The following is a 24,926-nucleotide window of genomic DNA, read 5'->3' as shown; positions in this document are numbered from 1 at the left end:
AGGGCTTTGGGCACCGGCACGTTTTTATTTACAAATTAGGCACTGCCACAGATCAACCTACTTGCTTTTTATAATCCTCGTATTTAAAACCGATTGACCTTTATTTAAAGTTTAGAAGTATAAGAACTGAGAAATAGTGACAAAATTAACGTATTTGGCTGTACATTTCTGTTTGTCCCTCAAACAGAGAAACCCTTTGTTTTGCTGCTCGTGAATAAATTAGTCTCGTACTACAATGCTTGCAATATATATTGAAATGTCAGCCACGACAATGGAATAATCTGCGACCGGTGCAGTTCTACCTGCCAGAGGGGAAGGCAGGCGTGAAGTCCGCCCTACTCCTTGCGGAGGGATGTCCTGCGGGTGCCTGAACCTGCTTCCTGCTCCGCCCATCTGACACAAGAAAAGTATCGCAACCTTCAACAGAAACAACTTCCAGATCCGGAAAATAGTTGTGTCAGAGGTTCCGCACATTTCTCTGTCCTACCCAACAGCGGCAGTAAGGTGGCGCTGACTGGAAAAAAACAAACAAACAAAAAATGAAGTTTCTGGGAATGCGGGCCGAAAGGTACGGGGAAGGCGAATGGGAAAGCCACGCATAAATAAGTTGGCGAAACTTCGGAGCCCTGCGGTGTTTGTCCGAGGTCGCCCAGGAGGACAGCAGTGGAAGAATGCGGGGTTTTCGGTGTGTCCAACCAGCAGCCGAGCTGCTCCTCTAGTGTGTGTGTGAACAGCCTCCTTAGGCTCCGGGTGCGCCCTGAAGCCCCCAGCACAAGCATGGAGCTGCAGACGGGGAGTTCTGGTGCCGTCGCCCCACACGTCACCGCCGGTAGCAGGATGAAGAAGCCCGACGTGAAGGTGGTGCTGCTGGGGGACGTGCATGTAGGCAAGACCTCCCTGCTGCACATGTACGTGGAGAAAAAGTTCCAGGACACGGTCAGCACGGTGGGGGGCGCTTTCTACCTCAAGCAGTGGGGACCCTACAATATCTCCATCTGGGACACAGCAGGTAAGCCACTGGGAGGGAAGCCACCTTTCTTTCATAAGTCTGAACTTGTGTTGAAAATAAAAAAAACATTCGCTATCTTTACCTTGTTGGAATAAACAGACACAGTCGGAAGCTTTTATTCAATGAAACAAATCATTTAGAAGGGCGATGCCAGGGATATTAACTGACACAGTAAAGCCCATAGCCACATTTTGGCCACGTGTAAAGAATTTTTTTTTTGTTTCCCTTAGAAATCTTTCTTGCCCAGTCCATTTAATAATGAGTGAGAAGTTGTTTTTCTTAGCGTGTACCCTACAGGAGCCGCATGTGCCCCTGAACTGCCTTTGTGATCTTTATTTGTGCTTAAATTTTTTACCGAACGGGTAAAGATAAAAGGCACCCCAACCTTTTCGACCTCCCGGATCCCAAAAACTCAGACCACACACATTCCACTTTTATGGAAGAATTGAGGCCACAGTTTAGCAGGCAATTTTCCAACTTCCCAGCAATCCTTCAGCCACCATTTCTATCTTCATTCAACAAGCCTGTGTCCTCCTTGTCATAGCCACAATCACTGTGCCCTACATTCAGTGCTAGCCCTCCTGCCCAAGCTGACCTATCACCTTGGGTGTAACTATTCACTCACATTCCGGGCAAGCATCTGCTTCCAGACCCAAACTGGGTGACCTTTCACTTCCTGTTTAGCCATTCATTTTCTTCCGGGTAAGCGTCTGCTTCCAACCCAGCCGGGTGACTTTTCATTCCCATGTAGCCAAACCTTTCTTTGGGCAAGCATCTGCTTTCAGCCCGCTGGGTATCCATTCGCTCCGGTGTCACTATTTATTTCATTCAAGGTGTCTGCTTCCAGCCCTGGAATGAATTGCTGTTCTGGGAGGACATCGCCACCCTTCCTTGTCAGTTGCCCCAGTCACGTGTACACCAACTTCTTCCGGGTTACAGTCTCTGCCATTGCTTGTTTACTTCTGGTTCCACCCACGAGGCCCTTGTGGTAGATTGCCAGAATCCCCCTGGGTCCTGACTGTCACCTGTTTGTGGCCTGTTCCCCTCTGAGCCTGCCAGTCCTCTGCACCAAAAGGACCTCCTGTAAGTCTCCAGTGCCTCTCCGACTGTTATTCCCTGGTGTACTCAATCGCTACTGACTGCCTTCTCTGAGGGAGGGTGGGTGGGTGTCCTCTGCAGAATCCACAGAAGAAAGAATCCCCCTGTGCCAGGCACCTGCGGTTAAACACCTTTCACCCACATGGCCACATTCCTATAGCTAAATTTACGACTGAGCTGAACCCAGTGTCTCCCTCCACCAGTTCTCTGCCTGACTTTATCCCCCTTGTTAGAAATGGCGTTTCTGGCTGGCTAGGGTATGCACCTTAGCCAAGCAGAACCCACCACTCGAGTCAGGGCAAGTAAGATACCCCTAAAGACAAACAGTGTGTGGTGTCCGGTAACAAGAGACAGGACAGGCGATGGTTTCTTCACAATATTTATTTCACGAGTTGGAGAGCAAGGATAAAAAACCCAGCCCCCGGTTGAGCCTTCAACTGCCAACTGAAGGCCCTTAGCATTCTAGCATTCTATCATTCTAATCCCCAGAGTTCCAGAACTAGACTGGCAGGCAAACACCACACCACTTCCCCCACAATACCCATTAACATTAGAACATAAATATACAATTCAGTAGTCTATTGAACTAATACAACAAGGGAACTATTTACATCTTTTACAGAGTTAACGCCTGACATAATCTTCCAAGAAGAGGGGACTCTTTCTCACCCTCTTAGGTCTACTTCCTTCTCCCAATCCTATGCAGTGTTCTCTGGAGTGTTCATCCAAATTACCACTTCTCGTTTCATCACTATTCCACCCTTGCACAACCTTCACCACCCTATTCAGAGTCCATATTCTATGATCACTCAGTTTTACCGCATTCTTAAAAACCTTAATCACCTCAAAAGGTTGGCTGAATTTAGACTCACCACCTCTCCTGGGTAACTTCACTTTGACCCAATCACCCACACTCACTACAGTTTCTTTCACTGTTTTCATAGCATCATACACCTCCTTTCTACGCAACATTTTTTTCTTTTCCTTCTCTCTAATTTTCATTCTTACAAATGTCCTTGTCCACCATCCTTTGTTTCTCAGAAACCCAAAATGGTAACATTTCCACATGTGGCCTCCTTCCCCGAAACAATTGAAATGGGTCCACACCTGTAGACGAGTGTGGAGTGAAACGATATTCCCTGACCTTTTTCCTAATCATCATCTACCAATTATACCCTGCAGGCAGAGCTTGTTGCACACTTTCCTTCAAAACCCTTACAAACCGTTCAACTACCCCATTACTTTCTGGGTGATAGAGGGCCGCCTTTTTATGTTTCACTCCTCGCTCACGAAGAAAATTCCCAAACTCCTTTGAAGTAAATTGAACACCATTGTCAGACAAAATGGAATTGGGAAACCCTCCTTTTCAAATAAATCCTCCAGAAAATCAATTATCACCTTTGACTCCACTGAATTAACAATTTTGATTTCTGGCCAACGTGAAAACATGTCCTTACACACCAATACATACTTATCAAAGGAATTAATTATCAGCGGTCCTAAAATGTCAATCGCAATGTCCGATGAAGGACCGCTAGCTTGTTCTCTCAATACCATGGGTTGCGTTCTGCACTTCAACACTTTATCGCACAATGAACATTCCTTACAATTTCTAACTGCACGTTCCACCTGCACGTCCATAGCTGGCCACCAATAGCCTTCTCTCACCCTCTCCTTAGTTTTGGCTATACCCATGTGACTTGCATGGGCATGATTCACCAAGACCGCTCTTACACTGAGAGGGGGAACAAGTTTCGACCCTCTCATAAGCAGACCATCCATAACTGACAATTCATCTCTGACTTGCCAAAAACCTTTCACAGCCTCATCATTTGTATTGTCTCTACACCAACCCTCATTAACCAAACTCATCACCTTCAAAAATACCACATCCTTCCTCAATTCATCTTTCCATTTTTCTTCTGAAATGATTCCTTCTGAAATTTTACAGACACTAATTTCCTCATCATCATCCATACCTTCAAAATCTTCCATAACACATTCATCACGTTCACTATTAACCAACCTCGAAAGACAGTCGGCTAACACATTGTCCACACCTGGTATATATGTAACCTCAAAATCAAATTCCTGTAGCGCCACGACCAATTTGCGTATCCTATGCGATACAAAATCTGTACCTTTCTTGCAAAACACCTCCTTAAGTGGCTTGTGATCTGTCTTAACTTGAAATCTTTTTCTCCATAGAAATTTCCTCAACTTGCGTATCGACCAGTACACAGCCAATGCCTCTTTCTCCACAACTGAATAGTTGTACTCCGCACCTCTCAACGCACGGGACACAAACAAAATGGTGCGATCAACACCTTCTTTTCTTTCCATAAGTACGGCGCCCAAACCTTTTGAACTGGCATCCGTCACTACCCAAGATTCATCTGAGGTATCAAAACTACCTAAACTCGCAGCTGACTCCAAACACTGCTTCATCATACCAAACTGTTCTTCACAATCTCTAGTCCACCAAAACTCCTTACCCTTCTGCAACAGTTCTCTTATACTAGAAGTTTTCTGAGCAAAGTTAGAAATACATTTGCTATACAATTCTGCCATGCCTAAGAATTTCATTACTTCCTCCTTGTTTTTGGGACTCTCAAGTTTGCAAATAGCATTGACCAAATCATCCTTGGGTTTAATGCCGTCACCGCTTATAACATGACCCAAATACTCAATCTCTTGCACATTGAACTTGCACTTTTCTGCCTTCAGCGTGAGACCAACAGAATGTAGTCAAGAGAGGACTTTTCTCAATCTATCATCGTGTTGTATGACATCAGTCCCAAAGATTAACAGATCATCCTGATACACCTTTACACCATCTAAACCATCAAGGACATTTTCCATAACTCTTTGAAACACTGCAGCGGCAAATACTAATCCAAACTGCATTCTTACAAATTTGAACGTCCCAAAAGGTGTCACAAAAGCCGTCAAATCTTGACAATCAGGATGTAAAGCAATCTCATGGTATGCAGAAGTCAAATCCAAAGACGAGAATTGCTCAGCACCATTCAAGGAACAAAGTAAATCACAAATATTAGGCAATGGATAATGGTCTACAATTACTGCTTTGTTGAGTTCTCTTAAATCCACACACAACCTTGCACTACCATTCGCCTTCCATGCTATGACCACTGGAGACAACCATTCTGTAGCCTCAACCGTCTGTATAATACCATCCTTCACCAATTTATCCAGTTCCATCTTCATTTCTTGCCTTACAAAGAACGGAACATTTCTAACTTTAGCAACTTTGGGAGTAACATTAGGTTTTAATTTGATCAAATGACAATAACTCTTGAGACATCCAATGCTAGTAGCAAAAACCTCTGGGAATTCACGCATCCATCTCACGTTACTTTCCAACACACCAGCCACTGAATCATCTTTTGCCTTTATACCACACACCTTTATGTCAGACACCCGTCTCAGACATACAGGGGGATCCTCATTGGGATCTAAATACACACTAAGGTCACGTTAATGCATCCAACTGATAAGGGAGTCACCCTTCATTGACACATACATTTTCCCTGGAACTATTCTGTCCTTAAATTCTGTAGTGCCCCAAAAGTATCCATGTAAGGGTATAGGAACACCTCCATATCCCCTTAGTTTAATGACTGGAGCATATAACTGGACCTTGCCAGACAACTTTTGTTCAAAGAAAGTTTTGGGAATGAGAGTTATCTTGGCACCTGAGTCAAATAACATTTTAACCGAGTTTTCATTCACTTTAACAACTTCCAACGGGCCATTCCCAGAAAAACTTTTAATCTGAAAAATATAGTGCTCATTTTCTATCTTCTCCTCATCGTGTATAACATCCACCTCCTGCACTTCCCTTTGCTTCTTCGTCGATCTGCAGCATCGCGTGAAGTGCCCCTTCTTCCCACAATTTTTGCATTGGGCTTTCCAACCAGGACATATTTTACTATTGGCAAAATGTCCTTCATTCCCACACCTAAAACACTTTCCTTTCACTTGCTTCATGCTTCTGGTATCAGCCTCAAATGGTTGACGAGAAGGTCTAGAGTTCTTTACCACTTGCACCAGATCTCCTTTCTGATGTCCAAGTCCATTGTCAGTAGACTGTATGTCTTTTTTCAATCCTTCTGAACATGCTTTTGAGTGTTCAACATTTTTCGCTGAAACAATGACCTCCTGTAATGATGGGTTATCTTTGTGCCACATACTCTCCCATGGTTTATCTGATACACATCCTAACATCAGCTGATCCCTCAATCTTTCCTCGAGTGAAGCATATTTTATAGTTTAGTTTTATAGTTTCAGAATTGTTTATTGTTTTAAAAATAGTTTCAGAATTGTTTATTGCATTAAAATCTCCTTTGAACTTCTCCGTATCGGCTTTGTGAGTCCGTTGCCATGGGAACCTCATTTATTGTTTTAAAATCTCCTTTGAACTTCTTAGAAACTCATATAACTCTTCCGTATCGGCTTTGTCAGTCCGTTGCCATGGAGATGGTGTGGTCAACAGGTCTATAGGGAGTTCTGGTGGAATCCGATCTTCTGCCTGCACGGGTCCTGTGGTTCCTGTCTTTCGCGTCTTGTCTGCTCCAGGCGTTGGGGTTTATCCTCTCCAATGGCCTTTGACTCGTCAGTGAATCCCACCCTCGTTGCCAAATTGTGGTGTCCGGTAACAAGAGACAGGACAGGCAATGGTTTCTTCATGATATTTATTTCACGAGTTAGAAAGCAAGGATAAAAACCCCAGCCACCGCTTGAGCTGTCAACTGCCAACTGAAGGCCCTTAGCATTTTATCATTCTAATCCCCAGAGTTCCAGAACTAGACTGGCAGGCAAACACCACACTGTGCTCGCCCCTGGTAGCTTGGCACAGAGCACTCAAGCTTATCCCCAGAGGTCATGTGTGAAGTGTTTGCGCAACACACACACCAGTGACACAATAAATACACCACATAAGAGCCTCCATACAATATTATAGAAAATACGAAGTATAATATACATAAATCCTAGACCAATGTAACATAAAGCAATGTCTACTTTGCCACTATTCAATTGTCACAGCATAATAATGAGGGCACAAAGACAACTACTGCTAAACATCAAAGGAAGCATTCATGTGCATATTATACCAAAAGGAACAGTATTCAGGATCCTGCTCTTGAAAGAATACTTACGACATGAAAGGCAGTATTTTGTGCAAGTGCACAAGTCATCATTTGTATGTGAATAACGTCACTTGGTTCCAAACACCTGCAGCAGTTTAAATCATCATAATGACATAACTTATAAATACTGTACTGTTCAGGTATCAGAAAGACCCCCACAACAACCATAGAGCATGAAGCAGTAAAGTATGTTTCATCACAGGGAGTACCACATAAACCCCCTCTGTGTCATCACCAATATATAACATATAGTAACCAGGTTCATTATGTAACTTTTGAGGCAACCAGGGTGAAAAATGACATTCAGGCCAAGACATTAGGGCATTAAATGTAGCGATTTTGGTTTGGGGCAAAAAGCCCATGAAATCACACATCGCTATATAGATTCCTAGGGTGCCAGAATACCTGCACGTATACTAAGTAGATTACAGCAACTCTCGTGAGGACCCCCGCGCGCCTTCCTCGATTCAGCGAGGGTTCCAGATGAGATTTAAGACCTCCGTCGAGGTTTCTCCCCAGAGTGGGTCTGCAGTGAGAGGCCTCCCTGTCCCCCAGGTATGCCACGTTGGGTGGGAGGGAGCTCTCACTTTAGGGGAAGGCAAGAGACCTCCTTCGGTCCTGCTGCAGCAAGAACTGAGGTTGTGACAGCTCTGGGCGACCACGCGGCCCAAGGGTGCCCATAGTACCTTAAGAAGTTCCCTGTGGCTCTGTGTGCCAGACGGTGAGGAGAGAGGTCCCTGGCGGGCCTATGTCCGCCCTTAAATCATGTGACAGAGGCCGGATATTAGGGAGGCAATGCCAGGACTGCTCCAGTGGGCTTTTTCTCACTTTTGCAATGCCTGCTGAAGCAGACCAAACTCACGGCAATCGCGGCTAGTTCCTCAGCACGGTCACCCCTAAAAGGGTAGCAGTCTTGGACACTGTGAAGTGCTACCCGCAGTCTGCTGGATTCAGGCCACAGGGCAGGCAGGTGGACCATTCTATACTGTTCTCTGGTCCTTGAGACAGCCCCTGCGGTCTGCGTTCCACACAGTAAGGCAGGAGCGGGGAATGCGTTCTCACACCCTACTCTGAGCGCTAGCGACTCTCTCCTGGCCAGGTTCGGTGCTAGAGGGCCCAGAGGACTCATAGCCAATGCAGGTGTGAAGATGACGCAGTCTGTGTGTTCCAGATCCTGCTGGAGAGGTTCCCAGGCCTTTAGGGTCATACTTAGTGTAGAAGGTATTGACTAAATTTACACATTATAAACCAGAAATGTGATCAGTTTTCTCTAGAAAGCAGTCTGTCAAGTTCTGTACACTCCAACAAGATTTTCAGGCCTGACAGGTTTTGAGCTTTTGCTGAAATGAAACCCGTAGCCTCTTTCATGAACCAAATTCTGACAATTTATAGAAACCGTCCTGAAAGTGTCATGGAAGTTGTACATTGGAAAGAATGACACATTACATCTTTGCTTCAAATATTTTTTTTTTATTTACATCACTGTTAACAAAGTCACATCACTGTTGACATGGAGTTTACTTCACTTTCTTTCTTCTTGTGGAGGGGTGACCATTTGCAGTGGTTTAAGATTAACTTGCTATCTTTGCACTCATCCTGGAGGCTCCTGCCTCTTTTAGGGTAGTTACTGCCACCCACATGTGAATACCTATTTTCCCCTAGTGGCTATGCTATTTGACATCCAAAGGCTTTCTTAATGGACAACCTACCCTCCAGTTATCTTGGCGACCTTGGCATTGATCTTGCGAGGGGAGGGTGTTTGGGGGCTGACCACTGCTTTTCACACACTCTTCTGTGATCTTCTTGCTTTCAGTGTTCAAGACTCTCTTCCACTGTTATTGTACCTGGTGCCTCCTGTGGGTCTTTTTAAACTGATCCGCTGCAACCTCATAGGCCAATTTTGAATGCTAGCAGCCTCTGCCATTGACTGAAACCCCCCATCCCCACCCGTTTTCTGTTTGCTCTTTGGAGCACCTGTTCGAATTTCACTGGTTTCTTCCTGTTCCCTCCTTTGCCAACGGTCACCATTGGTGGTGGAGGACAGCTGTAGGACATCTGTTTTTTCTGCATGGCCACCCCAGACTTTTCACCTTTTCTGGACCCTTTGTTTGCTGGCTTTAGGACTCTGTGCACTTTGCCACTGCTAAATAGTAGTAAGGTGCCTGTGCCGCTCCTCTAAAACATATGCTGTACACCAAAGCTCCCTACTTCATCTCTCTACAAGTCCATTGTAATTAAAGCCTAAAGTACACCTGTTAGAAATTGGGTCTTTAGTTGGCAAGGGTATGCTCCCTGTCCAAGTAGGAACCACAGTCCTAGTCAGGGCAAGTCAATGACCCACCATAAATGAGCCTGTGCTCACCCTCTGTTAGCTTGGCGCAGAGCATGTATAAAGTACTTGTGCACTACTCCAATAAAAAAAGGAAGGGAGACACCCTATCCGAAAGGGACAGGGTCAATATATAGCAAAACTAAAAAAAAAAAATCCCTTTTGTGCTAACAAACTTATTTAGAAAATCAGGGGTTGTTTTACTTATAAAGATATGATGAAACTGCAAAAACAATTCTAATCCATATATGTCCAGACAAGCCGACATATACATTGTTGTATAAAAATATATATGGTCTGTATTTATTCACAAACCCACAATAAAATATGAATTACATCTAATCTTACATCAATATTAAAAAACACAATAGGCCTTTCCTTTTTATGTCCATATTATCAGTACCATACCCACTTTTTCATAAATATCCCTCATACATAATTTTATACATAAGAAAAAACAATAAAACATGGGTAAAAAATGCCCTAAAGAATACTATCAAAGCACTATCCAATGTACTGTCGACGCAGCGTTTTGGTGGTATTTGTGATAGTTCACCCCACCATCTTCAGGCCACAGTGATAGATTAAAACAATACAAATATCTAAAAACAAAACAAACCGGTGCAATTTATCAATATTCAAACTAGACATCATATAAACAGTTATACACATGTAAACCTATAGTTTGGACATGTTGTTTACTGCACTTCATCACTCCCTATAAAGTTATACAGAAGATCTCCCCCATTTCAAAATGTATTAAAAAGGCAACCCTGTCATCCAAGTAAGCAGCAGAGAAGGCCTCCAACCCAGCGAGTGCCTAGTTCACCAACCTCTGGAAAGTTGCAGGAGTGTTTTTTTTACCCAAAGGCAATCACTTTGAACTGGTAGTGGCCCTCTGGAGTGGAGAAGGCTGACCTCTCCTTGGCTCCTTCAGTTAGGGCGATCTGCCAATACCCTGATGTCAGATCAAAGGTACTTAAGTACTTGGCAGCCCCGGGGATGGGATGAGCATCAGTCTTGGTCACAGAGTTGAGCCCTGCTTAATCCACACAGAACCTCAGTTCAGGTGTGGTGTTCAGTGGGCAGCTTTTGGTACCAGAACCGCAGGGCTGACCACGGGCTCCTGGAGGGTTCTGTCACCCCCAAATCCAGCATCTTAGTGACCTCGCTTTTGATGCTGGCCCCACCTTATCTTACAAACTGTAAGACTTGTTCTTGAAACAGATGTTGTCTTCTGTGTCCACATCATGGGTACATAGGTAGGTAATCCCAGGAGTAAGGGATAAAAAAAGAGAACTGTTCCAATGCTCGGCGATAGTCCCTTTGATGCTCGGGAGTCGAGGTGAGGGAAAGGATCACTCCTTCCAGAGACCCGTCCTTCTCCTGTGTGGATAAGAGATCAGGCATAGGTTCACTTTCTGACTTGTCAGCCCCATCAGTCACCAGCAACATGGTGACCTCAGACCTCTCAAAGTGGGGTTTGAGGTGATTGATACGAAGCACCCTGTGGGGTTGCCTAGGGGTTTTAAGGTCTACCATATAGGTGACCTTCCCCTTTTTCTCAGCTACCTCATAGGCTCTAGACCAGCGATCCTGGAGGGCCCCAGGCTCAACAGGTTGTATCAGGCACACTTTCTGCCCAGGCTGAAATTGTACAGTGATAGAGTTTCTGTCATACCACTTCTTCCTTACAGTCTGGCTGGCTTCTAAGTTGTCAGAAGCGTGCTTCCACAACTTAGCCATTTGGCTACGGAAGGCCAGCTTGCAGTTCACTACACCCTGAGGGCCTTTCTTGAGAGCCTGCTCCCAGCCCTCCTTGGCCAAGCTAAGAGTACCCATACAGAAGCTCGAAGGGACTGAAACTCACTCCCTTCTGTGGTACTACCCTGTAGGCAAACAACAAACCGGGCAAGAGGGTATCCCTTTTTCTCCTCAGGCAGACTTCTGATCATGCCTTTTAGGGCGTTGTTGAAGCACGCAACTAGCCTGTTGTTTTGGGGGTGGTAAAGGGTAGAGAACCTGTAGGTTACTCCACACTCCTTCCACATGGACTGCATGTAAGCAGACATGAAGTTGGTGCCCCTGTCAGACACCACTTCCTTGGGGAAACCCACCTGTGTGAAAATCTCCACAAGGGCTCTTGCCACTACAGGTACAGTGGTGGTCCTCAGAGGTATGACCTCTGGATACTGAGTGGCATGATCCATTAGGATAAATCTGTGACCAGAAGTAGTCTGGGGATCCATAGGCCCAATGAAGTTGATGCTCACCTTTTCAAAGGGGGGTAAGACTGGCAGTGGTTCCAGGGGAGCCTTCAGCTTCTGCCCTGTCTTCCCACTAGCCTGACAGGTCACGCAGGTCCTACAGAATGTGTCTGGGGAGATCCTCCTCTTGGGTCAATAAAAGTGGGGGACATGCTTGCACAGGTCTAGTCTTGGCTCTAGTGTCCTACCATGGTTATCTCATGAGCCAGCCCCACTAGGAAGGCCCTCTTGCATTGGGGGACTATCAGGGCCCTTGTTGTCCTATGCACAGGAGCCTTAGGCTCACTATTAAGGAGGCCGTCCTCCCAGTAAATGTGAAAGTTCCCAGAAACATCACATATTGCTTGGGCTTCGGCCTGTCATCTCATGCCCTCAAGGGTTGGACACTCCCCCTGTGCCCTACAGAACTCCTTCTTGGTGGGTCCTCCTTTCACTTGCAGGTGTGGGCAGGTCATCTAGGGAAGCAGTGCCCTCCTCAGTGGACTCTGGAGTGGCCTCACTGGGTGCCCCATCCATCTCAATAGGGGTACACTCAGGGGCTGGTTTACCACGCCCTCTGCCTCTCCCCTTTTTAACAGCCAGCTGGGCCATTGTTCCAGGCTCCAGCCATTCCTGACTCCCAGCCTGGGCAGCCATGGATCCTGTGGTTGCACTGATCCAGTCACGTATCCCCATCATCTCCACATGAGCCTTGAGTTCTGCCTCCTTCCAGGGAGAGGACTCTGGGACATTACCTAACAAGCAGTCCACAGGCATTGCAGGGCTTACAACAACTCTCCGATGCCCTGAAACCCCTCCCCCCCACTCAAATGGAACCAGGGCCACTGGATAGTGACCCTCTCTGTTGTCAGCCACCACAACTTGGAATGTATTGGGAATCACCTGATCTGGGAACACCAGTTGACTCCTTACCATAGTCGTACAGGCACCTGTGTCCTTCAGAGCTTCAATTCCATTCCCATTGATGTTGACCCATTGCTTATACTGGTAGCATTTGAGGGCACATAGGTCTTAGGAACCCTCTCACTGTCACCCAGGGACCATAGGGTAACCCCCACTAAACTCCCCCCCCCCCCCCCCCAGCATTAACTGAGACAAATGTGTCCCCCAGCAATATGCTAGCCACCCCTAGTTTCTTACCTCCAATGGGAGGGTGCTCTTTTTTTGAGGTCCCCCTTTAATGTCCATACTTGGCCACACACATAGCACTGGGGCGTTTTGGACTGCTGACTTTGGTCAGGGTAATTTGGTTTCTGGAGGCCAGATTGGGAATGTCAACCAGACCCTCTCCCCTTGTGAGTTATTTTAGGGGCCTTTAGCAAACTCCTTCTTTTTCTTCCCCCACACTTCCTCTGGTGGGGACCCTGACCACCCTTTTGGGATTACACCTTCCCCGATAGCCTTGATGACAATCTAGTGCTGACCAGATTGACCACCTCCTTGGCAAGCTTCCTGGAGTCAGCCAGCTTGCTGTCCACCAGATGTTGGCACAGTTCTGGAAAACAAGCATGTGCCCATTCAAAAACAAATTGTACAGCCCATCAAAATCATTCAAATTGCTACCCTTCACCCAGCCCATCAGTGCCTTCCCAGCAAAATCTAGGAAATCTAGAATGTTTTTTGTGTTTTGAGTTTGCGACTGGCCCTCAACGTCTGCCTATACCTTTCAGGTGTTAGACCAAACTTCTTGACTAAGATGGCTTCCATAGCAGGGTAATTGGTCTGGTCCCCACTTCTAAGGTAAAAAGGGTGTCCCTCCCTACCGGGGACAGGTACCGCCAAAGACCACCTCCCAAGAACTCGTCTAGGACCATATGCACTCTTTAAACCACTTCATAGGCTACTAGACACTTATCTATGCCGTCCCCCAGACTAAAACTAGGCACCACATCTTCTATAATGTGGATTTTAGACTCACTTGAAGACACTGCAGGTATGCTGCCACCATTTCCATTGCTGGAGCCCACTTCCAGGGCTCTTATCTCAAACTTAGCTCATGGGCCAATCTCTTCTCCTCAAGAGCCAGTTTTCTCTCTTCATGGGCCTGCTCCAATGCGGCAAGTTCCAACCTGAGTTTTGTCTCCCCCCTCCTATTCACCAGCTCCTCTAGAGACACTGCACCCTGGTCTGGTAACCATCCTTACTTTTGCTAAACTGTTAGCCCTTTCCACAGGCGGTTCCACTTCCTCATGGGAATCCTGTATCAGGTCATCCTCCTCCTTCTCTTCAAGAATTTCTTGCCCCTCCTCTGGGATGTCTTCCCCTGCAACCTGGGCTTCTGCCCAGGCCCTCAATGCCTTCTGTAGTTCCACCTTCCTGGTGAAACCCCTTGACACTTGGAAGTCCTCGCAGAAATCCTTTAGCTTCTGCACTGTGTATGATCCCAACCTGGTCAGCTCAAAGTCAGCTGCTGCAGTTGCAGGTACGGCTTTTCCAGAGCAAGACATAATTTAGCAGAAAAAAATCAAAAAGTCCAATTAGGAGAAATTGAAAAAAATCCCAAAAGAAAAATGTCAATTGGTACAGGTCAGACATAAATAGATTAGGTCTAAGTATGGAGTTGTAATGTACACTGAATCACCATGTGGCATTGTACAAACACAAGTCCAGTCCTCACCGCTGATCACCAATGGTAGACATTGGGTCTCTAGTTGGCAGAGGCATGCACCCTCTGGTAGCTTGGCGCAGAGCAGGCATGCCTAACTTAGAAGGCAGTGTGTAAAGTACATCACACACAGTAATCCCAAGAGATACACCACAGAAAAAAACTTGAAACGGATGTAGAAAAATAAAGCTTGTTTATATGGTTATTTTTAAGTTTTAGCACAGTACAGATCTAATTAACAAATAGCAAAGCATTGACCTTGTAGAGTCAAAAGTATTAAGATTAATGTGCAGAAGGTAATAGCTCAAAGGGGTGGGGACGGGGACTCCTCTGCCCAAGTGCAATGTCCTTGGTTGTGCTCCTCTTGGGTAGCGGCTATACTAGACAGAGCTGCTCAGGTTGCTGTTGAAAGTGAACGGCAGGGAAAGCAGGCCACTCCATGCAGGTCACAGATGCGAGCGGGGAAGCTAGGCAAACAGTGCTTGGGTTGAAGTTGCAAGTGAGCAGGCAAAGGAAAGCCGGACCGCTCTAGGCAGGATACGGATGTGAGCGGCAAAGCTGGACAAACGCTGCTTGGGTTGAAGTTGTAGGTGAGCTGAAGAGGAAAGCTGGACTGGTCTGAGGCAGGTTGTTGATGCGAGCGGCGCAGCTGTACAAAAGCTGCTGGGTTTGAGAACAAAGGTGAGTGGTGAAGCTGGGCAAAAGCTGCTCAGGTTGAAGTTCCCGGTGAGCGGCAAAGGAAAGTTGGGCCCCTCTAGGCAGGTTACGGATGCGAGCAGCGAAGCTGGGTAAAAAGCGCTTGGGTAGAGATCGAAGCTGAGTGGTGAAAGAAAGAAGGCAGCTCGAGTTACTCTGGAGTTGGAGGACAAGTCTTGGGTTACCGGACAGAGATCATCAGGCAGCAGGGCGGCACAGCAAAGTGGGCAGCAGTTCCTGAGAGCAGTCAATGCTGGTAGAGTGGCAATCCTGGCACATAGCAGTTTTTACTTCAGCAGCGTTTCTTGAGTCCAGAAGTGTACGGATTTTAGGGGGTCAAGGACCCAGTACTTATACTAGAAAGTGCCTTGAATGTGGACGGTGTCTACAAAGAGTTATTTTGAAGTGCCCAGATCCACCCCTTTCAGGTCAGCCTCGGTTCCAGAATATCAGTGAAAGGTAATCAGCCAGTTTGTGTGGACTCTGGACCCTTACCCTATGAGGTGTAGGTGTGGGCCCTTCCCAACCTCCTCCCCAGGAAGACGCATCATTATGCAGATGCATGCCGTTGAGTATCCTGTGTTGTGGGTGTCTGAAGGGAATGCACAAGTGTGGCTGTCACCTAGCCCAAGCCAGACATGTATTGGAGATAGAATGTGGGCACAGAAGGCAGTGAGTGCAGAAAAATGCCTACTTTCTAAAAGTGGCATTTCTAAAATAGTAATAATAAATCAGACTTTACCAATGAAGCAGATGTATTATTACCATTCTAATGGTACTAAACATGATGCAGCTACTCCTCTCAGATCAGGAATTACAGCTTAAAGGTATTATAAGGAATTCCCAATGCGGGCAAATGAGAGGAGCAGGCCTCACAGTTATGAAAAACGAATTGGGTAATTTTTCAGTACCAGAACATGAGACTTAGAAATATATGTCCTGTCTTTTGCTTACATGGCACACTGCCTTATGGGCTACCTAAAGCCTATGTTAGGGGTGACTTATATGTAAGAAAAGGGGAGTACGGGACTTGGAAAGTGGTTTTAAATGCCAAGTCAGGGTGGCAGTTAGACTGTGCCCACAGGCCTTGCAGTGGCAGCCCTGAGATATATTTACAGGGCTACTTAAGAGGGTGGCACAATCAGTGCTGCAGGCCCACTAGTAGAATATAATTTACGGGCCCTGGTTATATAGTATACCACTCTACAAGGGACTTACAGGTAAATAAATAGGCCAATTGTGGATACACCAAGGTTACCATGTTTTAGGGGAGAAGCATGTGTACCTTAGCACTGATCAGCAGTGGTAAAGTGCTCAGAGTCCTAAGGCCAATAAAACACATAGCAACAAAACAGGAGGTAAATGCACAGTGTCTGGGTTAAGACCACCCTAAGGATGCCAGGTCTAACAATACCCATGTCAAATATATTTCTGCAAGGAGAACCAGTGTGGTCTTGCTGGCTGCAGCATGCACACACTGCTATGAAACATTGCAGGGTAAGCTACCTTTTACCATGTAGGAAAAACCTACCTTTATATGTTCATAAGATTTCTGTAAAGTGTGCCTTGTAAGCTTGAGGGCAAGGTGCTAGTGTACAAAAATAGCACACCCTACATATTGGGGTTAATCAACCATTACAGTGAAGTAAAAGTGAAAAGCTATTTCACTATGTAGGCCTTGCACACTTTTCCCTGATTGTTTTACACCTTCACTTATGGAAGGGCTAGAAAAATGCTTCAAAGTTATTTCCTGCTTAGTTGTTAAAATGTGGCGAAATCAGATTTTTAATTACTTAAGCAGAAAAGTAATTTTGCAAAATGTACTTTAGGCTGCCTGAGCCAGAACTGGCTTAAACCATGTTCTGCTACTCATCGCATCTCTAGAGCTGGAATACACCTCCTTGACTGGGAGAGTTAACAGTGGCCTTCTGCTGAGCCCAGAAAAGACCAATGGCAGTTAACCACTGATCACTTTAACATGGGTTCATCGTGTGGAAGTGGACTAGAACAGGTGGCAGAAAAAAGACCAACTTTAATATTACCTCTTTTGACTTGGAGATACCAGAAGGGATTTTATGTTTATTTCAAGGGTCAGTCTAGACAGTCAGTCACAGATATCATAATAAGTGGACGGGATGTTCGTCACATTTGTGATGGAGTATTCCCTCCGCCAAGACCTAAGTCAGGCCCTACGTCTGAAGGTGAAACCTTTGACCAGGACAACCCATCATGAATATCCAACCTCTATACCATCATGGTCAGCCTAAAACTTTGCCTAGGTCCTGGTCTACCATGAACAGTTGTTTTTTCCATAGTGCTTGACTTACTGTAGGTACTTCTTGCCTTAACACGATAAAAAAACATATCTTCGGTTTCCCCTTTACCTAAATTGATGTTATTGGTCTGGTGTATTTTTACTCATTAAACTTTTCCTATTTTTATTAATTGGTTAGGGAATTTTATTGTGTTTGTTATTTTAAAATTGTTGATATCGTTGAACTTAGCTCGCTCTTCTCAGGTGATTGCCTGCTAATTGGCGTCATAGCTACCAGGGGTGAACAGAGATACTCTCAAAGCTGTGTTTTGAGCTAACCAGAGTGAGTTTGAGTTGTTATTCACTCCCAAATTAATAAGCCCATTTCTGACAGCGCCCTATCTTGGTTCAACAATTGGAGTTTGGGAGCAGCCTGGCTCTTGACCTGGTTATGGCTGCAGCTCACTCAATGTGTGCTTCACTGGCTGGGTCCTTTGTTGTTTATCTCATTTGAGTCCTAAAAATAGCCTCCCGATCTAGTTGAATCTGAACTGTGTGTTTATACAGCATATCTCGGGTACAGGGAGAGTCCTCAAGTCTGCGTCAAAACTATCACATTTGGAGATGTTGTAGCATTTTCATCCTTTGCAGGAATTAATGCTCTTTGAAGTGGATCTTTGGACCCAATAAGTAGTGGGGTAGAACCATCAGCAGGGTTTCAATACAACCCCAAAGCATTTAAACACCATGACCAACGTGGCCACGGAAGGAAAAATCCAATCTGCAATAAAGTAAAAAATGTATTACACACATAAGCTCATTCATGTAGACAATGCGCAAAACCAAGTTGTAAATATACATAATCATCGAGGGTTGCCCAAGGTGTAGAAATAATTTAGGTGAACTAACATTCATAAGACTTAGCATTCATGAAGAATAATGCATATCATCAACAAGAATGTCCGAACTACAGTGATAATACTTTGCTCAGAATTAACAATTGTCAGTCAGATTGAACTAGCAGAGCCCATAAACTTTTACCTCGCACAGGTCAACCCTACAACTAACTAATTCAGGAAAATTTATGTGTGGGGAGAAACACATGCGGGCAAAATACAAAAAACATTATTAAGGCCAAAAACAATTGGAAAAAGATAACCTCGGACTGTGGGTCACTAACTAAGTTAGGCAAAAGACAAGTAGAAAGGGAAAGCATAAGCATATCAGAAGCTTGGTTAAGAGTCTTCTATAGAGGAAATAAAAGGATTTCTACGTCAATAAGGAAATTTCAAAGGACAGCGGTTTGAGAAGGAGCTACATCTCCAAAGAATTCAGGAATTCTTCATCAGCAAAGCATCAGAATCAACCAGCATCAGGACAGCATCTGGGACCACAAGGATCTATCGGGGTCTGCTCAAAGTTCAAATGTCCATCGATATTTTAAAATTCCCAAAGCATTCTGATTTGTCAAAGGTATCAGTTCATGTCACGTTCAATGGGCATCATCCAGTAGAAATTGAATGTAAGACTCCAAATTGAAACAGTCCAGTTCTTTTCCAGGTGTGTCATGGAAACCTCTTCTATCCATGTGACGCCACGCAAGTTTGAAACAATTGTATATGATCTCAGTCTATGTACCACTATGTTCTTTCGTCAAGAACACTATGAAACATTCTTTCTTTACTTAAACAATAGAGCTTATGTATTACCAACTAGCTAAGCTTCTCATGAGAACCTAACCTAAAAGAAAGTTCACATTAGAAATGAATCTGCATTTCAGGCACGGTCACAAATTACTAAATTCAACAGGCCTCACTCATGCTAACACAAATTATAATAATTTATTTAGTTAATACGTTTTAGTAAAATACATGTAATATGCAAACTTATAAATTCAACATTAATACTATTTCATCAATTTGGGTAATACATTTCATTTCAAGTGGAAAAGCATTGTTACTGCATTTCATTAGGTACAACAGAGAAGTGCATTCCTCTCATTTCTGTGAGTATTTTTAATTTACTAATCATCAAAAATCCAGTATTGTTTCTATATTCACAGTAAGTCTAAAGTTTAAATTACATTATGACATCAATTTTATCCCTCTAACGTGATTAAATTTAAATGTCACCTAAGTCGTACTCTGAAATACAAACTATGCAACTTCCACTGTTAGCACTCTGATTAACATAATACAAAAACTGTTGCACTCTGGCCTTTGTGGTAGGAGGGACTCCACTAAAAGTCAGACTACTTCAGATGTTAGGTTGAATCTTCATTCAATCAGTTCAGCTAATCTTTATTCAACAGAGATGCAATAAAAGAAACAAGTCCGTACTCTTACCTTTCTAATTCAATCTTAGAGTGTGGAGGATGAGGTGCACTCGCCTCTTGCGCACTCCCCCCCCCCCCCTTGTGCTTCATATCCATTCAGTGCATTTTGAGGTTATTTGATTTGAAGAGGAGTGTTGTTTTTATTTTATTTATTTCTGATTTACTTTGAGCATTTCCCACCCATTTTAGTGATATTACAGGCAGTTTTATCCTTGGTGTCAAATGTTATGCGACACACCTTCCTTGATGTCACTGAACATGATAAATTTGCATCCACTCTTAAGAATTTTGAAAATTGTAGCTCACTCTGCAGGTGAGCTAGCAAAATATGCATTTGTTTGCATTTGCTTTAAATGTAGGGTTTTGATTGGTGAAACCATTAAATCTATTATCCAGCCCTGTGTTCACAAAATTCATTGTGAATATCCATTCCATTTGAGAAATGCACATATAATAATTCTCGTTCAAAATTGTGTCTCTGTCGGCCCTTCAAAAACAAGCTGAATGTGAATATGCTGTGTCTTCTCATTTATTTAACTATTCAGTACGTCCCTGAACTTAAAAAATAAAATAAAAGGCAAGATCCTGCTGCCCTGCCCAAGAGGTTGCAGATGCAGTTAAAAACAAGCATTGGCATCACTAAGAGGTCTTGCCTTTATAATGCGAGTGCTGAGATGATTGCTTTGCCAATATTTGTCCATAAAGTATTGCTTAAAAATATTGGTGAGAAAATATTTGAAAAATCTGTATGAAAAGCAAACAAATATCTTATGGTATCTCAAAACTATGCATTGAGTTCCATATTTTTTATCATTATACATGGCATTCCGGAAACTCTGAACAGAATTTAAAATGAGTAAGGAAGTGTTGGAATTTAAAGGGAAACGCTAGTCAAAGCCTCATTTACTTTCCACAGGATTCAACCATTTCGTTTTGTGGTAGCCCAGGAAGCAGAGTTGAGGCCCTCCAGGATAAATGTCATGTGAAGTATATTTTCTGCCTCAGATGTCAGTGTAGCTGATGGCCCTTCCTCCAGCGACATAAAAGCGCCTGTGTGCAAAAATTGTGCTGTCATGCAATATGTTGCATGCAGGCTATAAAGCAAAACAACCCTCAAAGTTTGCTTTTTACCCATATCCCTGTTGCTGTGTTTTTACAGACAAACTGGGAGGGGTGGGTAATGGCACACTATAGTGGTTGGGAATTTAAGGGAGGGAAGCTGCACAAGAAGGAGAGAGCTAGCTAACGCATTCACCCTGGTGGAGTGCTGAATGGAAAAAAGGAGTTTCATGAATGCGAATAGAGGAAGGATACAAGTCAGCCAGTCAAAAGGATCATAAAGTTTCTATGCATCAGTGGAGGGACAAACAAAAGAGGAAGGCACACCATTGAATAAGCAGCAAGCTTAACAATAAAGCCAACCAGCGGGAAGCCATAGGCCGGCTGGAAGCCCACTGAAAGTTCACAGTAGGTCTTTTGTAACCAGACAGCTTGCGGTGTCCTATAAGTGAGTGTAAGAAGGTTTACTAAATTAAATGCACTGCAAACTTTGAAGGAAGCAAACTACAAAATTGGTACTAAATAGAGTTGCCTGTTATGATGTGTGCACTGGCCATCCCTGGTTCATGCAACATTGTAGCCCAGTATGTTATGTTATGTTATAGTCAGATGTGTAGCGCTTGCAACCAAGATCAGTGCAATTTTTTAATCTTGGCATCCTTTCATGTGAAATAGTTGCTTGCAGGCTGTAGAATAAGAAAGAATGAGATCTAAAATGGTTGATGCACATGGCCTAATGATCATTACTTTTCAGCTTATTTTGTTTCGGTATTTTAAAGATGTTGTCACAACTAAGGCTAGTGGTTTTGATGAAACTGAGAATGTAACTGCTTTCTAGTCAGTGCTGTTCTAATCCATGTGTGTCACTGGCATGTTCCTGTTGTCTGAGGGCTTAGCCCCAGACCAGCGTGAGTAGCATAAGCGCTCCCCATCATGATGCTAAGAACTTTGTAAAGTCAAATTTTTGTGTTGGCAGCATAAATGTCCGATGAGTCAACAACCATGGTTGACTTGCATCTGTCATGAACACAGGAATTTACCTGACCTGGACCTTCCTAGTACGGGTGCACAGCATTGGATTAGAGTTGGTCCAGGCCTTGTCAGTGACATAAAAAGTGTGTGGGCTAAGAGTTGAAGCACAGGCCTGCAACTGTACAAGAACAAAGATCACCCAAGCTCAGCCCTGAATCGAAAAGGACATACTCTCCTCTGCAGCCAAATTAGACAACAGATAGAAACAAAAACATTCAGTAGACCGAAAATACTGACTTTTAGGTTAAAGAGTCTGAGAAGAGACAAAAAACAAACCATCTTGATGAGAGTACTTCACTTCAGCAACAAAGTGCAGTATCGAAGGAGGAGGGATAGATCACTGCACGTATGCTGCACCAGTATTGTGCACACATTCAAGCAGACCTGTTGCCATAGACACATTTGCAGATTTCATGGGGATCTGAGGGAATTGGTTTATGACAGACGGGTGCTCATGCTCACAATTTGTCTTAAGAAATGACGGTCTAAATGGGAGTTCAGGGAGCCCTGATTGGCTCTCAGCTGGGATTACTGCCCTGTCACTGAACTAGCATTGGCACATCAGAGTTTCTTACATGTTATCCCTGTCTATACCTTTACCTCCCTAGACTCTAGGTTTGATGATGCCACTTGGGGGGAATGAATTATCAGTCCAAGCGGAAGAGTCAGTTAAGTCTTCTGTTTCCAGTAAATAAAAATCCTTTGCTTATTTGTTTTGCTTGTTGATGTCAGTTTGACATGTATATTTAGGGAGGTTTAGGTTTTGTTTTAGATGTTATGTTCATTAAATGGCTACCTCTGCAGCCAGGCATTTAATGTCACATCTTTGGCCAGCCTACCAGTCATTTGCCAAAGAGAATGAGAAATGGTGGCAAATGTACTTCTTTCTCAACTCTTATGCCTGTTTCGGGGTAGGAGAACTCATTTTGACAGAATCACCCTGCGGTTGTCTCTCGCAGAATATCATGCATAGATGTACAGTCTAGGTTCAGCCACAGCCCATCTTGCTAGCTCATTCCCATATCCCCATATTCCCGTAGCTTCAAAAGCAGTGATTCACAGAAGGCTTCATACATATAAACCGTTCATTATGCACAGCAGATACATAGAGAACTTTCTCCGCAGTCTGGCACATCTGACCAGGAACTTCCAGCCCACTAGAAACTGTGACAAGTGTTCTATTATGATGTAAGACTGTTGTGTACTGCCTGACTGAGCTCATCACAGAACATTCCAGTCAACACATACGTTCCACATTTACAACGAAAAAAACGTAAATACATGTGCAGAACAAATATTAACAATGTAGAACATTAAAGTTAACATTTTTTGGAGTTGTTTGAAGTGCTTATAGAAACCTGCAAGAAAGAGACCCAAGTTAGTTTAAAAAGCAAGAAATAAGTAGTCACACAAACGTAATGGAAACCTGTTTGTGAGGTTTGGTTTTTAGTCCTAGAACCTTTGAGGTGTCAAAAGAATATCCCTTGCAACTCCAGCCCTCTGTAAGCCTTTTTCAGGAAGACTGGTTCCTTGAGCCTAACCCAACCAACCATATAAAATCATGGGTGTCTTTGTTTGTGGTTAGATGTAGCACCAACTTCCTCTTTCTTGTAGATCAGATATATTTTTTTCTTTTGAACTGTAAACTACTATTACGAAATGATGAAGTTCAGAGCCAGACTTTCTCTCACTCCTCAACTCAAAGGGACATTTACCAGTTGAAACATAAGCATTGGAACTTTTAGAGTGATATTGAAATTGACTAGTGCATGTCTTCTTGGTAGTGCACTCCTTGCCTGTGGGTTTTGAATAGCTGTAAGAGGCTCAACTTGGCTCTTGAACAATCTGAAGTAGAGTAAATTATCGATTGCAGGTGCATGCTCATTTTATCAACCAATGGGTGATCGTCAGCTAGTAACAGGTTTGGACTGTGAAGAAGCAATTGATGACAGTAGCTCTGCGGTGGCATCAAACGACTTTCTTGAATTTTTTGAATTGTATTTGGTTGTATTCTGAAAATAATAAAAAAACATTTTAAAAAGTGACTGTATTGAATATAATACCACTCACGACCATTTTGCTTTAAAGGCTGGTTTAATTAGCCACCCAGAATCCGAAGAGTTTCTGCCAAGTGTTAGTCTATTCTATTGATGAAGCACAGAAGTCTAAGCACAAGCGTCGGGCTAATTAGATTAAAACAAATTGTAGTAATTCACGCTCTGATGTCATCCAGATTGTGACTCTTAGCACATTATTAGCCTGGTGAGTGCGTGACTCACAGAAAAAGTGGTGTGACAAGCATAAAAATAACATTTAAGTCCACCAATGGGCTAGGGCTCAAGATATCTATTTTTGCCTTTTTAAGCTGAACATTTTCACCTTTGCCTCTAAAATTGGGGAAATAGTTGATGGCGAAGTGGGTTTCGGTTCGTGGGAAGTGCATTCAGGGACAAACTGTAAATATAGCATTGTGGTTTAGATTCAGTTCCTTGTTCAGTATATGCAACTGGGTGGCAAAGGCTATTTTACCATCAGTATCTCGTCTAGGGTTCATAGGTTGACCAAACAGAATATTGAAATGAGGAGAGGGTGGAATATACAGCGAGCTGTTCAATTCCCATTTAATGGGCCATATCTCAGAGGAGACTAATGCATGCATGGTGCCCCCACTACCCAAAATGTGAAGATGTGGTTCAGAAGGAGTGCTTCTCTGCTGGCTGAATAGTTTTCGGTTGCACCCATGTTTAGGACATTGTTGAAGGACCCATTTAGTTTTTGGTTTGGCCACTTTTGAAGTCTCCTTCCTTTACTGGTCAACATCTCTGGTTATAAGACATTTTCCCCATTGCTGCCTTTTTTGATGGTACCAGCACTGTTGGGAGTGTTTGCTTGAGCGTCCAATGATTTTTGGATTGGCTGCTTATGTGTTTGTAAAAACTGAGCAGGCTATCAGAATTCCATTTGTGGTTTAACAACTGGTAACTTAACTTGTCACTCAATTGTTTGGGGGATGAGGGGAATAGTCTGCGCAGGTGTGCTGAAGATGATCAGCAGAATTTCAGATCATGCTT

General features: G+C 43.9%; 1 protein-coding gene across 1 annotated transcript in view; it reads left to right on the top strand.

The window, feature by feature from the left end:
* The first annotated feature begins 530 nt into the window (after positions 1 to 530).
* The window catches only part of RAB20 (RAB20, member RAS oncogene family), a 119,787-nt gene continuing 95,391 nt past the window's right edge, over positions 531 to 24,926 (top strand). Inside the window, exon 1 of the mRNA XM_069205112.1 lies at positions 531 to 1,009. Within this exon, the coding sequence (XP_069061213.1) occupies positions 778 to 1,009 (232 nt within the window). The 5' untranslated portion in view covers positions 531 to 777. The remainder of the gene's footprint in view (positions 1,010 to 24,926) is intronic.

Source organism: Pleurodeles waltl, chromosome 8 (genome assembly GCF_031143425.1).
Source record: "Pleurodeles waltl isolate 20211129_DDA chromosome 8, aPleWal1.hap1.20221129, whole genome shotgun sequence".
NCBI lineage: Eukaryota > Metazoa > Chordata > Amphibia > Caudata > Salamandridae > Pleurodeles > Pleurodeles waltl.
This window is presented reverse-complemented; position numbering and strand designations above follow the sequence as displayed.